The sequence below is a fragment of the Neophocaena asiaeorientalis genome, unplaced genomic scaffold (genome assembly GCF_003031525.2).
Source record: "Neophocaena asiaeorientalis asiaeorientalis breed wild unplaced genomic scaffold, Neophocaena_asiaeorientalis_V1.1 scaffold204, whole genome shotgun sequence".
Taxonomy (NCBI): domain Eukaryota; kingdom Metazoa; phylum Chordata; class Mammalia; order Artiodactyla; family Phocoenidae; genus Neophocaena; species Neophocaena asiaeorientalis.
The window spans coordinates 3,367,347-3,393,964 of NW_020173922.1; the positions used below are offsets into that span (position 1 = coordinate 3,367,347).

General features: G+C 39.2%; 1 protein-coding gene across 5 annotated transcripts in view; it reads right to left on the minus strand.

The window, feature by feature from the left end:
• The window catches only part of FAM13B (family with sequence similarity 13 member B), an 83,495-nt gene extending 57,643 nt beyond the window's left edge, over nt 1-25,852 (minus strand). For all 5 annotated transcript variants that reach the window (XM_024752271.1, XM_024752269.1, XM_024752270.1 and 2 more), the window contains exons 1-6: nt 25,548-25,852; nt 9,465-9,631; nt 7,884-8,075; nt 7,236-7,448; nt 1,818-1,995; nt 1,368-1,509 (exon numbers count right to left, since the gene is read on the minus strand). In XM_024752271.1, the coding sequence (XP_024608039.1) occupies nt 1,368-1,509; nt 1,818-1,995; nt 7,236-7,448; nt 7,884-8,040 (690 nt within the window). In that variant the 5' untranslated portion in view covers nt 8,041-8,075; nt 9,465-9,631; nt 25,548-25,852. The remainder of the gene's footprint in view (nt 1-1,367; nt 1,510-1,817; nt 1,996-7,235; nt 7,449-7,883; nt 8,076-9,464; nt 9,632-25,547) is intronic.
• Nucleotides 25,853-26,618: the final 766 nt, after the last annotated feature.

Consider the following 26,618-nt stretch of genomic DNA (forward strand, 5'->3'; position numbering starts at 1 on the left):
AAAAAAAAAAAAAAAAAAAAAAAAAAAAATACTTAGAGGAAATATTTACTTATATTTGCATAAAGAAATTCTGGAAAAACACATAAAAAAACAATGAGAGGAAGAGGGTGGGCATGGGTAAGAATAGGACATTTTACTGTGTATTTTACCTTGTTTATTTTTAACCAGGTGAATTATTAGTCATTAAAGAGAGGTAGCAGCCCCACTCCACACTCAAAATATAACATCAAAGGTTTTAATAAAAAAGTTTGCTTGACAAATCATTTCACGTAAGCACAAAAGAAAAACCTCCAGATAGATCTATATCACGAATTCTAAACCTGAGAAGTCTGAATTAATGTGGCTTTACAGTCACTTACAATTAGTCAGAATCAATATTATCACTTCTTATAAAGAAGAAATTAGGGGCTTCCCTGGTGGAGCAGTGGTTAAGAATCCACCTGCCGATGTAGGGGACACAGGTTCGAGCCCTGGTCCGGGAAGATCCCACATGCTGCAGAACAACTAAGCCCGTGCGCCACAACTACTGAGTCTGCACTCTAGAGCCCGTGTGCCACAACTACCGAAGCCCGCATGCCTAGAGCCCATGCTCTTCAACAAGAGAAGCCACCACAGTGAGAAGCCCACGCATCGCAAAGAAGAGTAGCCCCCGCTCGCCACAACTAGAGAAAGCCCGCGCGCAGCAACGAAGTCCCAACGCAGCCAAAAATTAATTAATTAATTTTAAAAAAGAAGAAACCAACTAGGATCCTTCTGCAGTCTCAACTGTCAAGGCATAGCAGTAACAACAAAATATAATGTTGTTTGAGAAATGGGTTTTAAATTTGAGAGTCACAAGATTTAAAACATTATCTGTAACCTAAACTATTACTCTTTTGATGCTTCCCATTAAGGACAATGTTTGCACTGCTATACTGACTTGGTACTTCAATCAAGAAAAACATTTTTAAGTTTCTGTCAACTTTGTATTCAATCTTTCTCTCTACCTTCTAATTCTCAACCTTTGCCTGCATTCCTCTATGCAAGCAGTTTCTTTGCAAAAACAAAAGCACACTATTCTTACAAAATAAACAATGCTCAATTTAACAGAAGAAAAACACAAAAACGTCCACAAAAGCTCTACCATACACTCTGGTTTCAATTACTTTTCCATATCCAAATTGACGACAAGAAGTTGTTCAGAAAAAAGATCACACTCATATACTACATGGATATATCACCTATGATTACATATAATAATCAAGAAAATTACTTCCAATTTAGTACTTAAAAATTCCACCTAAGTTTGGGCCAAGCCCTTAAGAGCAAATTCTTTATAAAGCAAAAACAACAAAAACTCCCTCCAAGTATATTTTAAATATTCTCACCTGTTCAGTAATTGAACTCAAATCATTAGATGAAAAATCTTCCTCTTCATTCTCAAAAAACTCATAGTAATTTTCCAGAAGTCCAGCCATTATCCTGCTCACTATTTCTTGTTCTTTCAGATCTTCCACATCTGTGTAAATACTAAGAATAAAAGTCCAAACTGAATTTAGAGTTCTTAAATCAATCACAGGTAAAGTTTGAAGACAACCAATGAGTCACTTTATAGACCTGAGCGATTTATGCCATCATTCTGTGCCTCAGTTTTCCCATCTGTAAAGCCTACCTAACTTGTACCCTGTTCACAGAAATGCTGGAAGGATTAATCAGATCTACTATAAAAAATAATGGTTCATCAAGCAACCTATGACCCTTGGGAGACAGTACAATGATTCTATTTCACAAATATATATATATATTTTAATCAAACAAAAATTTGTGAAAAAACTTACTGGAAGACATCTGGACCAAAGACAGCAGCCAAAGAGTTTGCAGACCAAATTTCTTCATGATGTGATGCTACATTGGCTAAAAATCTACACAGAAACTTTAACAAACTGTAATTAACAGGTGGAAGCTGTTGCAAGAGGAACCTCAACTTTCTTCCAAATTCATCTTCGTTATTATAATCTACAAAACATAATGACGGGTTTCTTTAATGAAGTAAAAGCAAAGCTCAGATATTTTGCCAGGTTCACATTGTTACACCCATATAACCATTTTACTGTAACAATTACAAAACCTCTTCACTTTCTCTACTAGAGGCCAAATGCCTTAGGGCTTTGCATTTCACTTATTAAGTGGAAGAATTTGAGAAGGTACACAACCCCTCAACTGTTGAAGGATGTTTTTCTCATCTATTACTCACTGGCCCCAATACTCTATTTTTTTAAATTCTCATCATACTGTCTCTTGCATGACTGTACCTGTGTTTCCAAATTAGTTTCAACTCTAAGAAGTCAAAATGCACTGGCCAATATCAGTCAACACCAACCACTAATAAGCAAAGATGAAAAGCAATTTAAACAGCTAATAGTATTAGAATGGAAGAAAAAACAAGGAAGGAACAGAATAAGAGACACTTTCTTCTTTTAATATTCTGAAAAGAACAATTAATTTCAGCAATATCAACACAACTAAATAAGAACGAATTCCACTTCTAAGTTGTTTTTCTCCTCTAAGTTGACATTGTTTTCTGTTTACCAAGTTAATTTTCAACTACCAGAAGCTAGGCCCTGTGTTTAGGTCAGTGAGTTTTCATTAACAGAAATTAGGCCTGTATCAACTCCCTGACTGGTGAGGGCCCCACTTAGGAGAAGTAATTTCTCAGAGTTACCCTCAAAATAATTTATTGCTCCAATAGAGAAAATTAACCCAATTATATTTCATTCTTTATTTTTCTCAAGGTTCTTAAAATTAATTTAAAAATTAATTCTTGGGGGAAAAAATTCTTGATAAAAGGTTATGATCATAATATTGGCCATCTCTGCAAAATAACACAACTCTAGGATGTTTACAGGAAAGGCTATAGTCACATGAGTTTTACTTAAAATTTAAAATGCAACCAATAAGAACTCTTCGATATTTCATAATATTACCAGCTGCCCAGGTACTTTTACTTTATAATTGGTTGGAACAGTCCTTGAATTAATGTTTTTTAGATTACTGGGACTACAATTGGTGGAAATTTTTAACAACCTAAATTTAGCAGAAAAGGATTATTTAAGAAAAATCACGTATATCAACTCAAAAAATATATGCAAGCAATTAATATTATCAAAATGATCACTACATCAACACTGACAAATTCTACATAACATCTTCTCTAGCTACATAGCACTCATCATCTAACATACCCTTGTATTTATTTTGCTTATCATCTATTTTTCATCTAACTCTCCTTACGCCCTTTTAGAATTTTTAGCTCTATGATGGCAGAGATTTTTAGCCGGTTTTGTTCACTTCTGCATTCCCATAATTTAGAACAGTGCCTGGCGCACAACAGGAGTTCTATAAAAGTTAGCTGAAGAAGCTGAATAAATACACAATAACCGAAAAAAGATGCTGCCTTGATGAGGTGGTAAGATCGTGGGCTATACTGGTTTTACTTGAAATACTGTTCATGCTGCTTTACTTTTGTTAGTGAACATTTCTAGTATTCAAAAATATTTATACCTACCAGCCTCCTTCTAAAATATTTATATCTACCAGTCTTCAAATAAGGCAGAGGAGCATTTCCGTGTGTGTGTTTGTATTAAAAACACACCTGCTTAAATTTTTTTTTCCTTTTGAGCCTACTTCCTAGTTAGATCATAACCAGGAAAAATATATGTAGGTATCAAAGAAGATTCCCCTAAGAATTCTTTCAAGCATTTTAACAGTTTTTGTAAATATTACAACAAATTCACAGAACTGTGAACTGTGTTTTCTTCCAAAACATAATGTATAAGTAATTGGACAAACTATCATGGGCTAAACCAATGGTTGGTAACATCTGACAATGAATGGAATGGCTGTCATAACTTGCGGGAAAGGGGTACTAGTGCTATCTAGTGGACAGAGGCCAGGGATTCTACTAAATATCTTAAAATTCAAGGATAGCCCCTATACTAAAGAATTATCCAGCCCCAAATATCAGGAGTGCCAACGTTGTGAAATCCTGGTCTAAATAAAGGATCAAACCACACCAGAAATGCCACTTTGCAATGTCCGGCTACCACAGAAAATGAAAACCACTTTTTAAAGAACACTAACTCAGGGACTTCCCTGGTGGTCCAGTGGTTGGGAATCCGCCTTCCAATGCAGGGGACGTGGGTTCGAGCCCTGTCAGGGAACTTAGGATCCCACATGCCACAGAGCAACTAAGCCTGCACTACGCAACTGAGACCTGACGCAGCCAAATAAACAAATAAATTTTAAAAAAATAATAAAAAAGGGGCTTCCCTGGTGGCGCAGTGGTTGAGAGTCTGCCTGCCAATGCCGGGGACACGGGTTCATGCCCCGGTCCGGGAAGATCCCACATGCCACGGAGCGGCTAGGCACAACGGGAGAGGCCACAACAGTGAGAGGCCTGCGTACCGCAAAATAAATAAATATGTATATATACATAAATAAAGAACACTAACTCAAATGTAACTACATGCTGCCTCCATGATCTTAAAAGCATGAATCTCATATATTTGTGAACGTCAATTAAAATATTAACATAATAGTTGCCTACAATAAATGGAGAGAGGAACTTTTCCAGAGACCTAGACACCCAAAAGAATTACTGAAGGATGAGGAAATAGATTTTATCACAACAGGAATGCAAATATCACCTCAAGTACCGCCACACCTATCTGCATAGCTATTAAAGAAACAGGTGTATATATGGGTGTGTGTGCATGCATACATACCCATGCTAATGTTATATAAGTGGGGAATGGAGGAGAATGGTGGATTTCTTATAACAAATGGGCCACAAGCATTGTGCTTGCCTAGATTCCTTCACAGGTGAATGCTGACATAATAATTAATTAGTAAGATATATATTGCAATTCCATAAATAACACAGTGCATGATGCTGTCATACTTTTAAATGAATACCAATCAAAATGACAATCCTACTGACAAAACAGCTTCTGACTGGTAGCATCAGTGAGAGGCAGTAAATTTATCATCATTAAATCTTATCCCACTTATTCATTTATAAATTTTCAATCAAAACTGAAAGATTATCTGATTCTTGGAACTTTAAAAGATTTGTCTACAATTCGCTAATACAGGGAAAATGGAACCCTAACACTATAAAAACAAAACGAATGTCTCTAGAGACACAAAAAGGGCTCAAAAAACTCTAACACATCAGTTTCATTATATATTTAATGAATGCAAAGTGCTTATTAGGTGACTAAATATAAACATTTGAAAAAATTCCTACTCCTAAGAAAAGAAATTTGAAATGGATTCAGAAATTCAGAACAAAAAAATATAGTATTTGTTGAGAGAAAAAAAGAGAAAAAGGTGACATTATTGATGACACTTCATTTTGAAACCTGTTCTTTGATCCAGGTGGCACAATAAAAAAACAAAACTGGGCTTCCCTGGTGGCGCAGTGGTTGAGAGTCCGCCTGCCGATGCAGGGGACACGGGTTCGTGCCCTGGTCTGGGAAGATCCCACATGCCGCGGAGCGGCTGGTCCCGTGAGCCATGGCCGCTGAGCCTGCGCGTCCGGAGCCTGTGCTCCGCAACGGGAGAGGCCACAGCAGTGAGAGGCCCGTATAACGCCAAAAAAAAAAAAAAAAAAAAAAAAAACTGAATCAGGCTAACCATTCCTGAATTGAGCAAGTACAAAGTGAGCCCTATCATCTAGCTGTACAGAGGAAAACATACATAAGAGGATCATAAAATATCTTTGTATTGACCTTTACACACAAATAAGAGGCATCCACTAATTCAGGCTCGTGTTTAAATTTAAGAAAAAGATGGATAAATACTCTCAAAAGGAAATCCCCCTTCTCTGCCCATACACTGCTTAAGGATACACACAAACATACAAAAAGTCCAGCTCTGACAGCGATAGGGATTAAGGAAGTAGTTATAATTTTTTTAACTCACTGAATTTCTGTAGAAGCCCCAATTCAAAAAATTAAAGAGATTCCATAACACAAACAAAAGCCAGAAAAAATAATTTAAAAATCCAAGAAATGTATTATACAGCTGACCCTTGAACACAGGGGTTAGGCATGCTGACCTTCCACACCACTGAAAATCTGTGTATAACATTACAGCAGGCCCTCCATATCCACAGTTCTGCATGTGTGGATTCAACCAATTGCAGATCATGTAGTACTGTAGTACAAATTTATTGAAAAAATATGTATGTAAGTTCAAACCCATGTTTTTCAAAAGCCAACTGTATTATATGCCAACTTCATAAATTCTCCTATATAACGAAGCATGTCACTCCATTATGTACACATGAATACCAGTGAATACCATCTGGCTCAAGGAAAAGAAGCATCTCCTCACTTCTTGGTTCTTTTACCTTTCTGCATACCTCTACCTTTATTTTTCTTGTCCATCCCAGCTAAGTCCTATTTTTAGTCACCACCAAAAAACTAACCCAACAGAAACAAACCAATTTTTTTCTTTATTTGGCTTGTAGTCTGATGTCCAATTTGATATTTTATTTCCTTCAGGCAGGTGTCCAAGAACAAGCTTTAGGTATATTCCAAACTTAGAATCAAAGCTGTCTTCCGGTTTTTGCTAGGATGTTCTATCAAACCAAGGATAAACATAGTAACATCACCACTAACCAACAACACTGACTATTATGGGTCATTCTGCCACACATATATTTTTTCTTCTTCCTTTTCCCTCCTACTCTTTTTTTTTTTTTTTTGCGGTATGCGGCCTCTCACTGTTGTGGCGTCTCCCGTTGCGGAGCACAGGCTCCGGACGCTCAGGCTCAGTGGCCATGGCTCACGGGCCCAGCCGCTCCGCGGCATGTGGGATCTTCCCGGACTGGGGCATGAACCCGTGTCCCCTGCATCGGCAGGCAGACTCTCAAACCACTGCGCCACCAGGGAAGCCCTCCCTCCTACTCTTTGTTCTTGTCTCCTGCCTTTCCTCCTTCTCCTTATCACTATGTATCTTAGGCTTACTAAGACCAATCATAAAAAGTAAATAGCACTACAGGAATCTAAGAGGTTGCAATTCCCTTAACTAGATAATACAGCCCCAAAGAGCATATGTCCCCAAATGGGAACTTAAGAAATTAATCTCAGAATTACTATAATTACTGCTTACATGTCAAGATTTCTAAAAGGTAAAGACTTTGAAATTAAATGTTAAGCGACTGACTGATAAGATTCAAATTATGTTACCTTGAGAAAGCTGCATCAAGTGAATATGCAAACTGCCAGGGATAACAGGTTCAGGAAGTTCTTGAAGGAAAAACCTAAGAAGACTAATAGCCGAGGGAACATCTGCTTCCTTAACCAAATCCACCTCTTCTCCGCTGTCGTATCTCTGCCGAAGCCACTCCACTGTCTCAGCATTTCCATTGACTTGAAAAAGTCCTTGTTGCTCCAGACCTCCTACATTAGTTCAAGGCAAAAATTAAATTAGCTTCAACTTCAACTACCATATATATTCATTCTCCAATCAACTTAAAATATTCATACTTTGGGAAAGCCGTTCTTGGCTCCCCTGATTGTGCTAACCACCTTCAAACTACACATCTAGAAACGCATACTCTCTCTGTCCTGAGGGATATTCTATTTTATCCCACCCCCTTATATCCATTAAAAATATCACTATCACCCCTCCCACTAAGATATGCTCTAAACTGGGCATTTCTGAGTATATGATTTTTAAGTAATAAAGACACACTAAAATGTTAAAAAGAATTTCCATTGTTTTTCCTCACTATATTTTGGACATTGAATACCGAAAAAAAAATCCAAGGTCAAAAATGGATAAGTTGTGTTTATTAAAACAAAGGCTAGCCCTCAAAGTAAGGAAATGTATACCATGTTCCTCAATATAGTCCACTACGTGGCGGACTATGAACGGAACCTCATTGTCTGGATGTCCTCCCTGCTGCAGCTCATCAAGTGGAATTCCAAATATTTTGTTAGCAAGAACGGAGTTGCAGTTATTCAAGGAAGGGGAGGAGCTCTTCCTCATATCTTTTTTGCAGCCAGAAATCAAAGCTGTCTTTTCTGCCAAATAAAAGAAAAAAAAAAAAAGACTATAATGATTAACAGGTGGCAATATGACTAAATACATTAAAGAAAAAGGCTTTACACCTGAATGTGTTGTCTATTAAATATGTTCCAGTTACCAGGCCCATAGTGTGTTCTACAAATGAAGCTCAATACAATCATCTAAGCATTTTCTCTACCATGTGAAGTTAGTTCTGAGTGTTCCCTTTAGTGTTTGTATATTTACCAAACAATGGCAAAACTGATCATTAAACTTCGCAGAGGACATTAATATCTCAAAGACAAAGAAAGGGGCAAATTTTGCTCCAACAGGACCTTACTGACCAAGCTTATTAACGACATGAGTAAAAAGCCAAACCTAATCATTTCTGGACTCTGCTCTATGAAGGTCATCTAACCACTCAATTCATAAGCACCCAAAGAGGAGAGAATCATTTTTTAAAAAATGATGGGCTAATAAGGACAAGATTAACCAGTTCTTATTTCTACATGACAGAGCAGCCATAATATGTTTTTATAAACAAAGGAAATTTTTCAGTTCTAGGCATCAACCTTCAATGAAAATGTTCTTTTATCTATCCTGCTGTTTCATAATTATTCAAAAGAAAAACTTCCATAGCCCGGCTAGTTCAGAAGAAATAAATAATTTGTCTTTGCAGGAATTGTGATCAATAAAGAAGCAGTGGGAGAAAAAACAATGTTTCCAATTTATGAAGCATCAAAGGACAAGTACAGTAATCTCAAAAAAAAATGCATTTTCTAAAATAATCATTTATGGGAATTCCCTGGAGATTCAGTGGTTAGGACTCCATGCTTCCACTGCAGGGGGCACAGGTTCGATCCTTGGTCAGGGAACTAAGATCCCACAAGCTGTGCGGCATGGCCAAAAAAAAATTTTTAATAAATAAATAAAAATAAAATAATCATTTTTTATTTTATGTGGGGAAAGGAGTATTTTTAAAGGAAAGGAAAACTTTTTTCAAAGTTGATAATGAACAAAATGGGCTTTTTTCATCACCTCAGAGAAACAATTCCTTTCATACTACAAGAGAAAGGTAACAGAGCAGAAAAAAAAAAAGCTCAATATTCTAAAGTTTATACAAATAAGGTCCATATGTATAACAGGTGTACCCACTGGATCAAGAGACATCGTGACTGGAAAACAAATCCATCTAACTTATAGAAACAGTAGAAATTAACTTAGGGGCAGCAAAATGCCATAAATTTAAATAGTTTTAGACAAGCAAAATCCATTCTTTAACACATCTGATGCCAGCTAATAACTATAAAACCTTAAGTTAATAATCCAATAGCAGCAATAGTAGATAAACTCCAAAATCTCTGTGGATATATAAGTATGGGATAGTTACCATTGTGGAAACTTACCTTTGAGTACTTAAACACCTAAGTTTAAAAAATGGTTTCTGCACCAGCTACCCTCACTGAGCAAGCATTCTTTTGTCATTTATGGCTGTTTGAGATTATGGCAGAAGATCAGCCTGTAGTTCCTCATTGAAGAAACACAGAACTCGATCAGTACTTCAGCAGTTAATCTAGAAAAAAAAAAACAGTTCTTTTAATTTCCCACAACATCTTTAACTGTGAGAAGAGACTAGAATAAGCAGTGAAGTCCATTTAGGAAGGTTCCTATAATGAAAAGCATTCTTCTGCCTAAAAGATCTGTCTGTGACCTAGTTAGAGGCAAAACCTTGCACAAGCTTTCAAATTATGATGGCTAACCTGGGCATGCTAAAGATAAACAAATAAAGGAACTGCATCTTCAGGGACTACACCATTCTAATAATCCATTTTTCCTCAATGGACCCTTCATTTGTACACACACACACATCCCATCCAGTTCTATTCCATCCTCATATATTCAGAACTAAACATGGAAGCATTTTTAGGTCAAAGAGTGGAAGACATGAGTTTAAGCTTGGAACTACACCTATATACTTTACTCTTTTCTCTGTATACAACAAATATTTTGTTAACAAGAACACAGTTGTCTGAGCTTTCTAATTTGGAGAGGCAATAGCACATGATGGAAAAGAACTAGAAAGGCACATATTCAAGTATCACCTTCATCATTCTGTAGATGTGATCCTGAACAGCTTCCATGTCTCTAAGCCTAGGTTTCCTTATATAAAATAACACCTAAACACATGTTACATTTCACTGAGAAAATACATGCATGCATTAGAAAGAGAATCAGTTTCCTTCTCTTATTTACATAATGTTAAAAGACCAGCAAAACAGGCCGGGAAGAGACAGGAGAGAGGCGAAAACCTGTTCGGCAGTATGTTTAATATTTGGTCTCATCTTCTGTAAGTTCTAATAGTCTATTTAAAATCTAACAAGCTCAGTAAACTGCAAGATTCTGCTCAAGAGGCTTCAGGTAAGCAGAAGAGTATTATCATTCAGTGTGGTTTTCAAAAATGTCTTAATAGTTACATACACCTCTAGGAGGAACATTAAAAACCAAGGGGAAGGAAAACCACATTCCCACAACAAATCTTTAGTAGATGATTACTTCCAAAACATCCTGAAATGCCTGCTAAAACATGTGGTCTATTCATGTGAAAAACAACTTCAAAGTTTATATAAGATCCTTTAGGGAAGTTAACTTCAGGGATAAGACGTTTAATGAACTTACATTAAAAGTCAGGTTGATTACCTCATGACATAAAGGAAAAGGGATCTTCTTGATGTACAATAAATGAAGACTCATTAGAAGACTTTGTCAAAGGCAAGTTCTAGGGACTTCCCTAGTGGCCCAGTAGCTAAGACTCCGTGCTCTCAATGCAGGGGGCCTGGGTTCGATCCTTGGTCAGGGAACTAGATCCCACATGCTGCAACTAAAGATCCCGCATGCCTTCAATGACGATCCCATGTGCTGCAACTAAGACCCCACGCAGCCAAATAAATATATTTTTTTAAATGGCAAGTTCTATATCACAAAAATGGCTACTCAGGTTTAGTGTACTTGTTAGTGAAACCAGAACCAGTTATCTCATCCTGTGTTTTCTACTACTCCCAACCTCTAAGCAAACAATCTGAAAAAAACATCTTTCCTAAGGCAATGCTGGGTAGGAATCCATGAGTTCATCAGTACAAATTCATCCTTAGTACTAGAAAAACAAAGGGCATCATCATGATGATGAAAACAGCAGCAGCGAACATTAAATGAGCAATTACTGATACTATGTGCCAGGCATTTCTATGCACTTTACACATATTGATACGGTATTATGACTTATTTTAATGAGACACTGCATAGAGGCTCAACAATTTAACCACAGTTCACCCAGCTAATAAGGGTCAGAGGCAGAATCTGAATCCAGGGAGTGTAACTCCTAAAGTCCTTGCTCTTTATTACTATACTATACCATCACTCCGTGTAAATTCTGACGATTTAAAGTACCACAGACTCTCACATTTTATCACTCAAACTGACCAGAGTCTTATATATATTTTAGGAGGCCATTCATTCATAGCTTGCTAAAAGGTACTTTTGTTTTGTTTTGTTTGTTTTGTTGTTGTTGTTGTTGTTTTGCTAAAAAGCACTTTTAAAGCATGCCTATGGTCCGAGCCCTTGCAGCCAACGACTATTCACTTCAGACCTCTATCCAGAGAACACTGCAGAAGGCATTCAGACTACAGTGGCCCAAAATAACATTCCTGCAAAATGCAAAGTTGTTTCTGACATGATTTAGTACTGCTTCCTGTCCCTTTTCAGAGCTTAAATCATGTAAATATTTCCTTTATATGTGTACTAGGTTGAATGAAGTGTCTCCCCAAAACTCATGTCCACCTGTAACATCAAAATGTGACCTTATTTGAAAATAGGATCTTTGCAAATGTAATTAGTTAAGGATATCAAGATGAAATCACCTTGATTTAGGGGAGTCCTTAATCCAATCACTAGTGTGCTTATAAGAAGGAGACAGGACACACAGAGGGGAAGAAGGCCATGTGAAGACAAAGGCAGAAATTGAATTATGCTGTCAAAAGACAAGAAATGCCAGAAGCCACCAAAAGATGGAAGAGTCAAGGAAGAATTCTCCCTTCAGAGGGAGCATGACCCTGCCCACACCTTGATTTTAGACTTCTGGCCCCCTGATCTGTGAGAGAAAATTTTCTACTATTCTAGAGTCACCCCATTTTTAGTAATTTATCATGGAAGCCCTAGAAAACTAATGCAACATCTAAACTACAATATCCCATTTTTGAAGAAAAGAAAAATGGAAAAGAAAATAGCAGGAGGTCAGGTACCACAGAAAAATATGCCAAAGAGATCTGATGAAATGTCTGAACAGATACAGTCAATAATATGCAAACAAAGCAGTTAATTAAAGGCTTGACACAAGAGAATACAATGTGCAGACTTTCAAAATAACCAAGGATTTCTGAAAGCATAATTTTATTATAAATCAAAACAGCAAAATCATTTTAAATACAAGTGACGGTTGCCTAGCATGGTGGTACTGACAACAAATAAGAAACCATTTTGAATTTTATATCACATACTTTACCATGAGACAAGAGTGATAAAAAATAATGCAATTAAATACCAATTATCAATAATCTGACTAATGGGAACATTCAGGAAAGTGTACCTTCGTATACTAGCTATCAACCTGAGTTCTGCGAAGGCTCAAAATACTTCTACACTCCATTCATATACATATGGTTACATGTACATATATATCAGGGGTCCCCAACCCTGGTTAGGAACAGGGCCACACAGCAGGAGGTGAGTGGCAGTCGAGCGAGCGAAGCTTCATCTGCTGCTTGCCACTGCTCCCCATCGCTCACATTACCTCCTGAACTATACCCCCATCGCTCACATTACCGCCTGAACCATACCCACTCCCGCACCATGGAAAAATTGTCTTCCACGAAACCGGTCCCTGGTGCCAAAAAGGTTGGGGACCGCTGATATACATGACAGCAACAAACACACCTTTCTTAACAGCAAAGAATCTTTAAGTCTTAAGTATCAGGACTTCCTGGTGGTGCAGTGGTTAAGAATCTGCCTGCCAATGCAGGGGACACGGGTTCGAGCCCTAATTCCAGAAGATCCAACGTGCCGCAGAGCAACAAAGCCCATGCGCCACAACTACTGAGCCTGCACTCTAGAGCCCGTGAGCCACAACTACTGAGCCCAGGCACCATAACTACTGAAGCCCTTGAACTCTAGGGCCCGTGCTCCGCAACGAGAAGCCACAGCAATGAGAAGCCCGCACACCGCAACGAAGAGTAGCCCCCACTCACTGCAACTAGAGAAAGCCCACATGCAGCAACGAAGACCCAACACAGCCAAAAACAAATAAATAAAATAAATTTTAAAATGTGTTTAAAAAGAAAAGTCTTAAGTATCTAATAAAATTAGTAGTGACAGTTTTTTTTAAAGGATATAACACCAACATCAAAACCACGGATAACAGTAGATAGCATTAACTGAGCTATTACTGAGCCAGGAACTACCTTAAGGGCTTTAAATATATTAATTCATTTAATCCTTACAACAATCCTATGGAAGTACATACTTTCATTATATTCATTTCACTGATGAGAAAATTTAAAAGCACTGAGAACTTTTGGGGGTGATGGAAATATTCTATGTCATGATTGTGGTAGTGGTGGTTACATGCTTAATACACTTGTCAAAACTTATTAAACTAAACATTTTAAATTGGTGAATGTGATTGTATATAAATTACACTTCAATAAAGCAGAAAAAATTAAAAAGAGAAAACTTACATGAATAAAGGCATAGCATCATTTTAATAGATTAACTATTGAATATTAAACTATTATTATAAAATATATTTTAAAATATGCTTTTCCATCCACAAAAGGAAAATAAAATATTTCTTTTTTTTTAAATGTATTTGTTGTGGTTTTTTTTAACTATTTATTTATTTATTTATAGTTGCAGTACGTGGGATTTGTTTGCTGCACACGGGATCCTTTAGTTGCAGCATGCAGGATCTTTAGTTGCAGCACATGAGATCTAGTTTCCTGATCCGGGATCAAACCCGGGCCCCCTGCATTGGGAGGCGGAGTCTTAGCCACTGGACCACCAGGGAAGTCCCCAAAAATATAATATTTTTTTTAACCACATTTCAAGAACCAATCCTGTTTGGCCCTTCTATGCTATCTAGCACATCCAGAAATTACTACAATTTCTATACAGCATAACTTAAAAAAAAAAAAAAAAAAAAAAAACGCTGAAGACTTTATAAATTTTAACACTAGCTGTAAGTCTTCTCAGAGCAAATAATTTTACAAAACAGTATGATGGTAATAAGAGTAGATCTGGGGCTTCCCTGGTGGCGCAATGGTTGAGAGTCCGCCTGCCGATGCAGGAGACACGGGTTCGTGCCCCGGTCCGGGAGGATCCCACATGCCGCGGAGCGGCTGGGCCCGTGAGCCATGGCCGCTGGGCCTGTGCGTCCGGAGCCTGTGCTCTGCAATGAGAGAGGCCACAACAGTGAGAGGCCCATGTAAAGCAAAAAAAGAGTAGATCTGCACTATGCTAGTAAACTTTGATCATTTTACAAATAAAACAACCTGTGGTAAGAGGGGTACCTGCAAAAATAAATTATCACTTTCATGTAAAATTGTTCTACCTTCAAACTGAATAGAAAGAAAAAAGAAAAGTCACTTTTGCCCAAAATGCTTTTGACAAAATAGGGATACAATTCACACAGAAAAGTTTAAAAGAGCTACCTCAATCATCTTCAATGATCGTTAAAACAGGACTTCCCTGGTAGTCCAGTAGCTAAGACTCCACACTCCCAATGCTGGGGGCCTGGGTTTGATCCCCGGTCAGAGAACTAGATCCCACATGCTGCAACTAATGAAGTTCACATGCCACGACTAAGAGTTCGCATGCCGCAACTAAGACCCAGCGCAGCCAAATAAATAAATACTTTTTAAAAAATTGCTAAAACAAAACAAAAACAAAAAAAGCGCTATCACTAGTATAAAAAGAGGGAAAAGCCAAGAGGGAGCTGAGTCTCAATAAAGATGGTAAACTTTGGGAACAGAGATAATGTACCCCTGCTCCATACATTCATCTTTTCATTAATAAGCTCTAAGCAATTTATCAAACAAAGGAAAAGGCACTTGTTTCATTCTGACTGAACAAGGATGGTACTACAAAATTTGCCAGTATGCTAAATCTGTGGTTCCCTCCTGGCCTGAGAAACTGACAAGGCATCAATCTGTCTGAATCCTTAACAGTACCAAGCAAACAGAAAAATTAAACAAACATCTCAACAGCATATAAACTTATCTGTCAAATGTCCATAGATGCTACTATGATCAGGAAAATACCAAGTCATTTACATCTACTATTAAATTCATTTGAAAAAGAATAGATACATGTATATGTATAAGTGAATCACTCTGCTGTACACCTGAAACTAACACAACAGTGTTAATCAACTATACTGCAACATAAAATTAAAAGTTAAAAAATAAATTCATATTGACTTTGGCCTTAAGTAATTTATCAAAGTATATATAACTAAAAGAGAATTCAGGACTAGAAAGTTTGCTTGCTTGCTTATTTATTTATATATGTATGTATGTATGTATTTATGGCTGCGTTGATATTTATTTATGTATGTATGTATTTATGGCTACGTTGGTATGTATGTATGTACGTATGTGTGTATGTATTTATGGCTGCGTTTGGTCTTCATTGCTGCGCATGGGCCCTCTCTAGTTGCAGCGAGCGAGGGCCACTCTTCGTTGCAGTGCGCGGGCTTCTCCTTGTGGTGGTTTCTCTTGCTATGGAGCACAGGCTCTAGGGCACGCAGGCTTCAGTAGTTGTGGCATGCGGGCTCATCAGTTGTGGCCCGCGGGCTCACCAGTTGTGGCCCGCGGGCTCTAGAGTGCAGGCTCAGTAGTTGCAGCGCACGGGCTTAACTGCTCCACGGCATGTGGGATCCTCCCAGACCAGGGCTCGAACCTGTATCCCCTGCACTGGCAGGTGGATTCTTAACCACTGCACCACCAGGGAGGTCCCAGGACTAGAAAGTTTTTAAAGCGAGCTCTAATACTCAAAAGTTGAGGAATTTCTTTGCCTTAAAAAACAAAAAAAAGATTATAAAGTATTTATCACAACAATTATTACCCCTGTGCCTGAGGATTTGTTCATCTGTGCACACTTTAACATACTTCTTGAGGGACCAATCCTCCTCCATGGTGATTCCACAAAACTACAATGAGCAATGAATCAAGTATATTTTGTATAACTACACTCCCCAAATCATGGTACTAGATACAGCACATATATTTTGCAGATTGCAACTCACTAAACAAAACATTTCACCTTGAGACAGCTCACTTATCCCTCTTTTATGCAAAGTATTCAGGCAAGGGTTTCATGGCCACAGTCAATTATTTTATAAACTCCCATGATTTCAAGCTTTCAAAGCAAAACAAAAGTAATAAAGCCAAGGAGAGATAAAATCCCCTGTAACTAAGTCCCTTCATCTATTCTCCTCACTGATATCCTCATCAAATCTAACCTGAATTCCCCTGCACAAAATTCCTCAACTGTTTTCCAATGCCTAGAGCACTGGGCTCTAAATTTTTTGAACAGGAAAAAGATTATGCGCATACCTGTCATGTATGTATGTGTATATCTAAAGCAGAATAGCGAATACCCTAGTATATTATGCACATAATAAACATACAGAAAAATAACATTTTAACAAATCCCTGGCAGTGATTAGGGCTCCACTGCAAGGGGCACAGGTTGGATCCCTGGTTGGAGAACTAAGATCCCACATGCCTCATGGCGTGGCAAAAGAAAAAAAAATTGAACATTAAAAATAAACAGAAACAGGGCTTCCCTGGTGGCACAACGGTTAAGAATCCGCCTGCCAATGCAAGTGACACAGGTTCGAGCCCTGGTCCGGGAAGATCTCACATGCCACGGAGCAACTAAGCCCATGCGCCACAACTACTGAGCCTGTGCTCTAGAGCCCGTAAGCCACAACTACTGAAGCCCACACGCCTAGAGCCCGTGCTCCGCAACGAGAAGCCACTGCAATGAGAAGCCCGCACAGCGCAACGGAAGAGTAGCCCCCACTCGCCAGAACTAGAGAAAGCCCACGTGCAGCAACAAAGACCCAACTCAGCCAAAAATATATAAATAAATAAATTTATTTTAAAAATAAATAAAATAAAAAATAAGTAGAAACATAAATTTTATTCCTCCACCTACACACACATTTTTATAGGTCATCCTGCCCATTCAAAGTGCCAGCACCTCACTTTTCAGACCAGTGACCTACAACACTGGTTTCCTAACTTCATCTGGGGATGGGGAAAGTTTTGTTCAATATACAGATATTCAATATACAGCCACAACCCCAATCTGGCATCCATGAGAGCCTGGCCTGGGCTCTCTGTATGTTTAATAAGCTCTTTGGGTGATTACAACACATACAAAGCTTTAAGAACCTCTGACGTACACAGTAAACTGCAAACTCTATTACGTGGTGTACGAGTACTTCACCTACCAGTAAAATCTTCTTCCCTGCCACTCCTACACCTCACTCTACTCTCCAACAATACTTAACTACTTGAAATTCACAATCCACATCTCCCAAGCTGTGCACATTGTTTTCTGTCTTGGAGCCCTAACTCAACACCATGTCCAATTCCATCTTGTTCACCAAACTTCCATCCACCATCAAGTCTCAACTCCAGCTTCCTCTGTCAAACCTTCCCTGACTTCCTGAAGCAGACAGTTCTCCTTCCTTCTGCTCCTAAGTTATCTCTTACCTTTTTAGCAAACATCCCATAGAATCTAAAAATATGTCTTTTTCAAAAGAGAGGATCCTTGTAGGTAGGAACTCTGTCATTTCATCTTTGTAACACCTCTGTATCATCTTTGTATTGCCTCATACAATCCGTAACACATAATTTAATGTTTAAAATGTATGTTGAGGGACTTCCCTGGTGGCACAGTGGTTAAGACACTGTGCTCCCAATGCAGGCGATCTGGGTTAGATCCCACATGCATGCCGCAACTAAGGAGCCCAGCTGTCGCAACTAAGACCCGACGCAACAAAATAAATAAATAAAATAAAATATATGTTGATTAAAGACATAAATAAGAAGCAAATAATAGTGACTATTCAAATTTAAGAAGATTAACAAGAGAAGAACACATCCTTAAGTGATTAAAAACTAAATAAATACACTTCTATATATACCTGGTACATATATACACTACCAAATGTAAAATAGCTAGCTAATGGGAAGCAGCCGCATAGCACAGGGAGATCAGCTCCGTGCTTTGTGACCACCTAGAGGGGTGGGATAGGGAGTGGGAGGGAGATGCAAGAGGGAAGAGATATGGGAACATATGTATATGTATAACTGATTCACTTTGTTACACAGCAGAAACTAACACAACATTGTAAAACAATTATACTCCAATAAAGATGTTTAAAAAAAACAAAAAACATCAAAAGTGGCTGTCATATCTACTCCCAGCAATAACCAAAGATAATCAAATCAAGAAAGGAAAGCACTTTATAACAACTTTATTTATTTATTTTTGGCTGCATTGGGTCTTCGTTGCTGCACGCATGCTTTCTCTGGTTGCTTCAAGCTGGGGCTACTCTTCATTGCAGTGCAAGGGCTTCTCATTGAAGTGGCTTCTCTTGTTGCGGAGCACAGTCTCTAGGCGCGCGGGCTTCAGTAGTTGTGTCTCGCGGGCTCTAGGGCACAGGCTCAGTAGTTGTGGCGCACAGGCTTAGCTGCTCTGCGGCATGTGGGATCTTCCCGGACCAGAGCTCGAACCCATGTCCCCTGCATTAGCAGGCGGCAGATTCTTAACCACTGCGCCACCAGGGAAGCCCCTATAACAACTTTAAATGGAGTATAATCTATAAAAATATTGAAACACTATATTGTACATCTGGAATGTATAATAATAATAATATTGTAAATAATGTTAAAAACAAATCATATTGTAAATCAACTATAATTTTTTAAAAAGTATGGAAAGGAACTATGATTTATGGAATACCTGTAAGTACTTCACAAGTTATTTCTCATACCTACAAGAATGCTATGAGGCAGGCACTATTCCCGTTTTACATGTACTGTGAGCCTCAAGTCACTGAGCTAAACTTCAATATTTGTAAATGGTGATGCTAGAATGTGCTGCTGGATCTAACTGCAAATCTTTCTAATGACAGTAACTTAAGTCTTAAGAAACCAGAACAATAAAAAGCAGTATTACAAAGGCAAAAAGAACTCCTCTCACATTTACTTGTAAATCAGCCACAATTCTGATTCAAATAGCCAAGGAGGGCTTCCCTGGTGGCGCAGTGGTTGAGAGTCCACCTGCCGATGCAGGGGACACGGGTTCGTGCCCCAGTCCGGGAAGATCCCACATGCCACGGAGGGGCTAGGCCCATGAGCCATGGCCGCTGAGCCTGCGCGTCTGGAGCCTGTGCTCCGCAACGGAAGAGGCCACAACAGTGAGAGGCCCGCATACTGCAAAAAAAAAAAAAAAAGCCAAGGAAACCATAACGTACCTAAAGTTAGTCTCCAAGGTAGATAAACTTCCCCAAAGGATGAAGGATGACCTTTTGAGATATTTATCGGTCAGATGTAGAGTTTTAGAAGGTTCACATATCAGTGCATGAAAAACAGGTAAGTGGTAGAGGGATGTTTAATCTTACTCATGAAAGTATGAGAAAAGGTGACACTTTAAATGCTGTCTCCTGATGAAAGGGTAAGCTTGTAATGTGCTGGAGCAAGCTGGCTCCCAACAGGTTCCTTTACCCCACATTCACTCCAAGGTCACTGGTCACTACTCTAGCATGATCTTCTATTAAGTCAAAGTGAGCTATGTGTTAAATTAGCTCTTCCCACTAAGTACCAACACAATGACTGCCCCCCCAAAAAAAACTAGCTCCACAATTTAGAGGGCAACACAAAATACCTGAGAAAGCATATATACGTAAAGAGAGCCCATATTCCAGTCAATTATATGCATGCATATAATCTCAATTTTGTGTATATTTTAGTGTATATTTAGTTGACTCTTCAAGACTCCTCTATTCTGGTAACTTTTCACCTTTCATGTTTCTCCATTGAAAACGTGCTCACCTAGGGTCTACTAATGAGTACAGTCTTAAGAAGACTAGCATATCATTTCTTATTGTTCTTTAATACAAAACTACAATACACTTTTTTTTTCTTTTTTCTTTTTACCATTGGAGGTAATTTCACAACTTGTTCTAGTCAAATGGGTCCCTTGAGAGAACAACATTCTCTTTTTGCATTGACTGTGTAAAAACTGCGCTGGGGGGAGAAAAAAGGAACCTGGGAAATGAACAAAAAAGCACTAACTATACTTATTTTTTGTATCTGTCTTTTTCACTTGATTATAAACTTTGAGAGCAAAAAATATGATTTCATCTTTATTTCCTGGGTTGAGAACACTACACAACAGCAGAACTCCAGTATCTGAAATGATGCTATCATTTCTGGTATACTTTCCAGTTCACTATCCAACTGAATCCTCACAACCATCCCCTGTGAGATAAGCATGGCAGATTATCACTTTTTCTCAGAAAAGAAACAAAAAAAATCTCAGAGAGCTGAAGAAACTGGTTTAAAGTCACTTAACTAGTGAGTAGGTCACTAAACTAGTGAGTAGAACTCTAAGTCTGCTGCCCTTTAGGCTGACGCTCTTTCAGGCAACAATGACTACAACCAAAACTGAAAATATTGTTTGAAATTTCACTGAAATGTATGAAACGATACTTCGTAAAGGTGATTCATAAAACACTTAAATATTCTGTACTTGCTAATCAAAAATCATTATTCAAACACTAGAATACTCCTTAACATAAAAAATATATATCTTTTGAAATCATTAGTTTCAAAAGTGATTCTATAATGAACCATTATATGGTCTGCTTTTCCTATAAAAATTCTCTCACCTTATCTGATCCTAAATTTGAGCTCTTTCACCTTTCCAAATTTTTAATCCACTATGACTGGTGTCCAAAAAGAACCTCCTCCCACCCTTCCCCCTAAGTATTAAGCACCTACTATGTCAATCAACAAGTGTTTTTCAGTTTTATTTTTACTTTTACTTTTCAATTACATGGAACAGCAGCTTGATACATAAAAGCAAAAATACATATTTTAAGAATAAGTAAATAACTCAAGTTTTTCTATTCCAGAAAAGGGCAATAGAAACCAGACAGACATCACTCTGAAAAGTGTTTAAAACCAAAAATATAAGAATTATTATACATCATATACAAAAAAAAAAGAAAATATACACTAAAACTAGGTAAAAACCTGTCTGAAAAGATTCAGGGTATTTCCTTCTCTAGTAGAAATAAAATAAATTTCATTAAATTATCTTGTCAAGCCACTGCATCTTCCTCAACCTAAGACTTTTATACATACATGCTGGTTCATTTGCCTCAAACACTCTCCCCCTCACTTCCTCCTACTCATCTTCAGCTCTTACTTAAGTCCCATTCTTGGAGGGGCCTTCTCCAACCCATCCAACCTAATGATATCCCCTGTCAATTTTTCTTAGGACATGTTATTCCTTGGCTCCAAAACATTCATCACAAGTTTAATTATATAGTCCTTTCTGTGTTTGTTTAAAGTTTCTTTCTCCCAACAGAGTATAAGTTCCTTAAAGTCCACTGGTGGGTTTTGTTTTTTTTTAAAGCAGCTTTATTAAGGTATAATTTACATATCATAAAATTCACTCTTTTCAAGTGTATAATTTAATGTCTAGTAAATTTACAGTTATGCAACCATCACCAAGTAACTGCTTGGGTTTTGCTCCTTCATGTATCTCTGACATTTAGAAGGAGAAAAATATCCAGTGAATGAATAAATAAATCTGATAATGAGTTACTCTTAATGCCATTACCATTAATATCTCATGTGAGTATGATTTGGTGCATTAAACCTGCCTTTATTACATTCCATTCCAAAAATCCTTCATTATTTCCATGTCCAATCAAACTGGCTCTTCTATAAGGCCCCAAAGTGAACCTCCTCACATATTGGCCTTCTGCGCCACTTGGGGAACACTGATTCAGGTCAAGTTCATGTGTACATATTACACTTCCTTTTTCTCCATCCAGTAATCTCCTCCTCTGCTCCTAGCCATGTTAACAAAATACTTTATAAACAAAGGAAAGTTCAGGAGCATTAATCTTACTCATTGGTGAGGATAGGATCTTCATTTAATGCGTGCCCCTTTGTAATGCTGAGGTTATGGAAATAAGTTCTCGGTATTGATATATACCTAATTGAGAGCTTAATACAGTGTGACTTACTAAATAATTGGAAACCTTTTTCAGATGTAAAATCTCTGTTGTTTACCTATGTGTAAAACAGAAATTTTCAATTTCTATTTATTTATTTATTTGTTTGTTTATTTATTTATTTTAATTTTTTTAGCCGCACTGAGTGGCATGCGGGTAGTTCCCAACCAGGGATCGAACCCATACCCCCTGTAATGGAAGTGCGGAGTCCTAACCACTGAACTGCCAGGGAATTTACCCCAATTTCTATTTTTTAAATTTCAGTATTGCATTCATTTTAAGAACCAATAAGGTTTTCAGATAAAAGATTTAATGCACGTACAAAATAACTTTTTAAAGCAACTTTTTTTTGAAAGTAATTCAACAACAAAGAAACAAAAACCAATTTAAAAACTGAGCAAAGGGCTTAAACAGACATTTCTCCAAAGAAGATACACAAATGAAAGATGTGCAGCATCACTCTTAGGGACATGCAAATCAAAACCACAATGAGATATCTGTTCACCCCCATTAGGATGCCTATTATCAAACAAACCAACAAACAAAGGGAAGTAACAATTGTTGGGGAGATGTAGAGAAACTGGAACCCTTGTGCATTGCTAATGGAAATGTAAAATGGTGCAGCAGACCTGGAAAACAGTTTAGATGTTCCTCGAAAAGTTAAACACAGAATTACCAGCAATTCCACTCCTAGGTATGTACCCAAAAGAATCGAAAGCAAGGACTCAAACAGATACCTGTACACCAAAGTTCATAGCAGCATTATTCACAAAAGCCAAAATGTGGAAACATCCAAATATCCATCAAGAGATGAACGGATAAACTAAATGTTGTATATACACACAATGGAATACATTACTCAATCTTAAAAAGGAAGGAAATTCTGATACACGCTACAATATGAATGAACCCTGAAAATGAACTAAACGAAATATGCCAAACACAAAAGGACAAATGCTATATGATTCCACCTATATGAGGTACTTAGAATAGGCAAATTATAGAAACAGAAAGTAGAACAGAGGTTACCACGTGCTAGGAGGAAGAGGGAATGGGGAATTGCTGTCTATGAGTTTCTGTTTGGGATGATGAAAAAGTTCTGGAAATGGACAGTAGCAACGGTTGCACAACACGGTGAATGTACTTAATGCCACTGAACTGTACACTTAAAAATGGTTAAAATTGTAAATTTTATGTTATGTATATTTATCACAATTTTTTTCAAAGTATAGCTACAATTTATCCTATTATGTTTCCCAATACTAAAGTCAGGGTACAACAAAGGGGAGCCATGCACAGACTGAGGCTATTCAGAAATGATAATAACAGTAGCTGTCATTTTATTGATGGGGAAAAACTGACAAGTCACAATATATCCATTTCAGTCATTTTCTCTGTCCTAAAACAATGGCATTCTAATAAAAACACACTTCATACTAATACAAGATATAAAAAAGAGGGGAAATTGCATGCAGTGGGGGAGGAGATATGTAGTAACTCTGTACTTCCTGATGTTTTTGTGAACCTAAAACTTCTCTAAAAATTGCCTAGGGCTTCCTTGGTAGTGCAGTGGTTGAGAGTCTGCCTGCCGATGCGGGGGACACGGGTTCGTGCCCCGGTCCGGGAAGATCCCACATGCCGCGGAGCAGCTAGGCCCGTGAGCCATGGCCTCTGAGCCTGCGCGTCCGGAGCCTGTGCTCCGCAACGGGAGAGGCCACAACAGTGAGAGGCCCGCGAACGGCAAAAAATAAAAATAAGTTGCCTATTAATTTTTTAAATAAATACAAATTTTAAAGATAGAGAAAATAACAGAATTCTATACACTCATATTAATAAATAAAACACTACATATACAGTTAAAAACACACACACAATGTAACATTTACTTCACCTAAGGAAGAATTTTGTAACACTGATAAGCCTTTCTACATCTTTCCAAGCATTTAAGATGTGTTCCAGATCCCTAACTGGTAACACAATTAAATTATTTAAAATACTGCCCAAATTTTAAAAGCAGCAGAGATTAAGAAAGTAAGAAGGAGCTCCCGATAGATATACAAATAATAACCAGTTCATTCAATTCCATTCAGCTAGTACGCACTTACTAAATGCAGTACCTGAGAGACACCCAGGCCAACAAGTATTGCATGCAAGGTTACAAAAAGGAAAGTTGAAGACACAGCCTCACATTAACCCAGAAAGTCAATAATTCAAAACCATCCTTTAATGTCCACTTTTAAAAGTAAGTGCATCTCAGCTACTTAATGTTCATAATCTGCATTACTGTGGTTCCGGTTGCCATTTTTAGATTATCATCAACTTGAAAATAAGGTAAGTGCCCAATCTTAGGTACTTTTTTCATTGATTAGACGTTATAATGGGGAGCCGAACGAAATGCCTTTCTAAAAGTCAGTTTGATTTTTAATTGATTTTTTAATTGAAGTTTACCAATTTCCCACTGGGCAAGTGTGCCAACTGATTCAATTTCCTAATACCTTATCTCGGAAACCAGGCGCCTCATCTGAAACAGCGCTGTACCCTCTCTAGCCTGGCCTATGCAGAATGCATTCTAGACAAGTCCCCAGTGCACCAACAGCCCAATTTTGGCTATATTCTCTGAACGATCTAAGGAAGTCAGCAACCACTCATCTCACGTGATCTTAAAAAGGGGCGCAGTTAAGCCCAGATTAAACCACACTTTTTTTTTTCTGCATCAACTTCACTGCCCAGCTTTAAGGAAAAGGGCAGGGAGGCGGCGCAGGTCCGGTGTGCAGGGGAGGCTAGCAAACAAGGGTGGGGAGCTGTGCTTTCTACTTTGGGGGAGCTAGGTGAGAAGGCACACCCGCTCACGCGCACTGCAGCGGCTGAAAAATCGAAGACTGCCACACCCCCTGGCTGCCAGGGGCACATCTTCACCTTCTCTTGCTCTAGGAGAAAGGGGGCCCTCTCTATGGAATGCCGCACCTGCAACGGCACTGCCCGGGATCCCCCGCACCCCGAGGTGCAAAGCCCTTGAAGCCGGCGCGGGTGGGACACGGAGTGGGGGGAGGCAGAAGGGGGAGGGCCGCGGCTACAGGGACCAGCGCATGCGCAGTACCGCCCGTTCACCTACCGTTGGAACCTCGATGCCCAGTTCCCCGGCCGCGGCCGCTTCTCCAGAACCCGCGGCAACTGAAAGAGGGCGAGAACTGAGGCCCCAAGTGGCTCCGCGGCCAGCGAGCTTCTTCTTGTGGCCGCCACTGGCGGGAGGCTGAAGCGACGACTGTGGCGCAGGGCCAGCCCGTTAGGCGACCCCCGGATGCCCCCGGCGGTGGCGGCGGCAGAGACGCGGAGGATGGGGCGGGAGCGGAGACGGAGGCTGTAGCTGAGGCGCAGAGCCTCCTTAACGGCGAGCGAGAGGAGAGCGGAGGGCGGAGGGCGGAGGGCGGAGGGCTGGCAGGGGCTGGGCCGGACGTGACGTACGTGGGAGGGGCGGGGCGGGCCCGCGGGCGGGGACGGGGCGAGCGCGTAGCTAGGGCGGGCCTCCCCCAAAGCCCCGCGGCCGCAGCCCTGGAGTCCGTCGACTTTAGAGACGCCGGGCTTCTCCCACCCCAAATTTGGTTCCCTGAGTTAGGATGTGAGAAGCAGGGCGCGGGCCTGAGGGAGGTGTCTGGGGGTCCTCAGTCTGGGGATGTTGAAAAGAAGATAGAGGAAAGTGGGGAGAGGACGTAGGTGTCATGAAGGTCAAATCCGGCAGCCCGAGGTCACTCCTGGTCTCTGCGGAGGGAGCATGACCACCTGCAGGACGCCAGAAAAACCCGGGTGCCGTTATCTAGGTGAGGAGCCCGAGATCTTAACAGAAACCTCCGGGCAGACTGAAGCGGTGAGTCACGTTCCCATTCTCAGCGACGGAGGTTAGATGGGGGACCCTGTCCGCCCCCACCCTTCCACTTCACCTAAGGACAAGACCTAGACTCTAGAGAGAACATAGATGCCTCTGGTGCCAAAAGCATCTGGGAAAATGTAAGTCAACGGGCTATATGCTTACAGAGAGCTTCCTATACAAAACCAGAATTTCAGAGGCAGAGCTGAAAGGCAGAAAGAATGAGGAGCTCTCTGAGCCTGGGGTGTCTGTACTTGCTTGCATAGCCACCCAGACCGACCGTGCAGCTCCCACACGTTCACAAAGGTATGAATATTCATA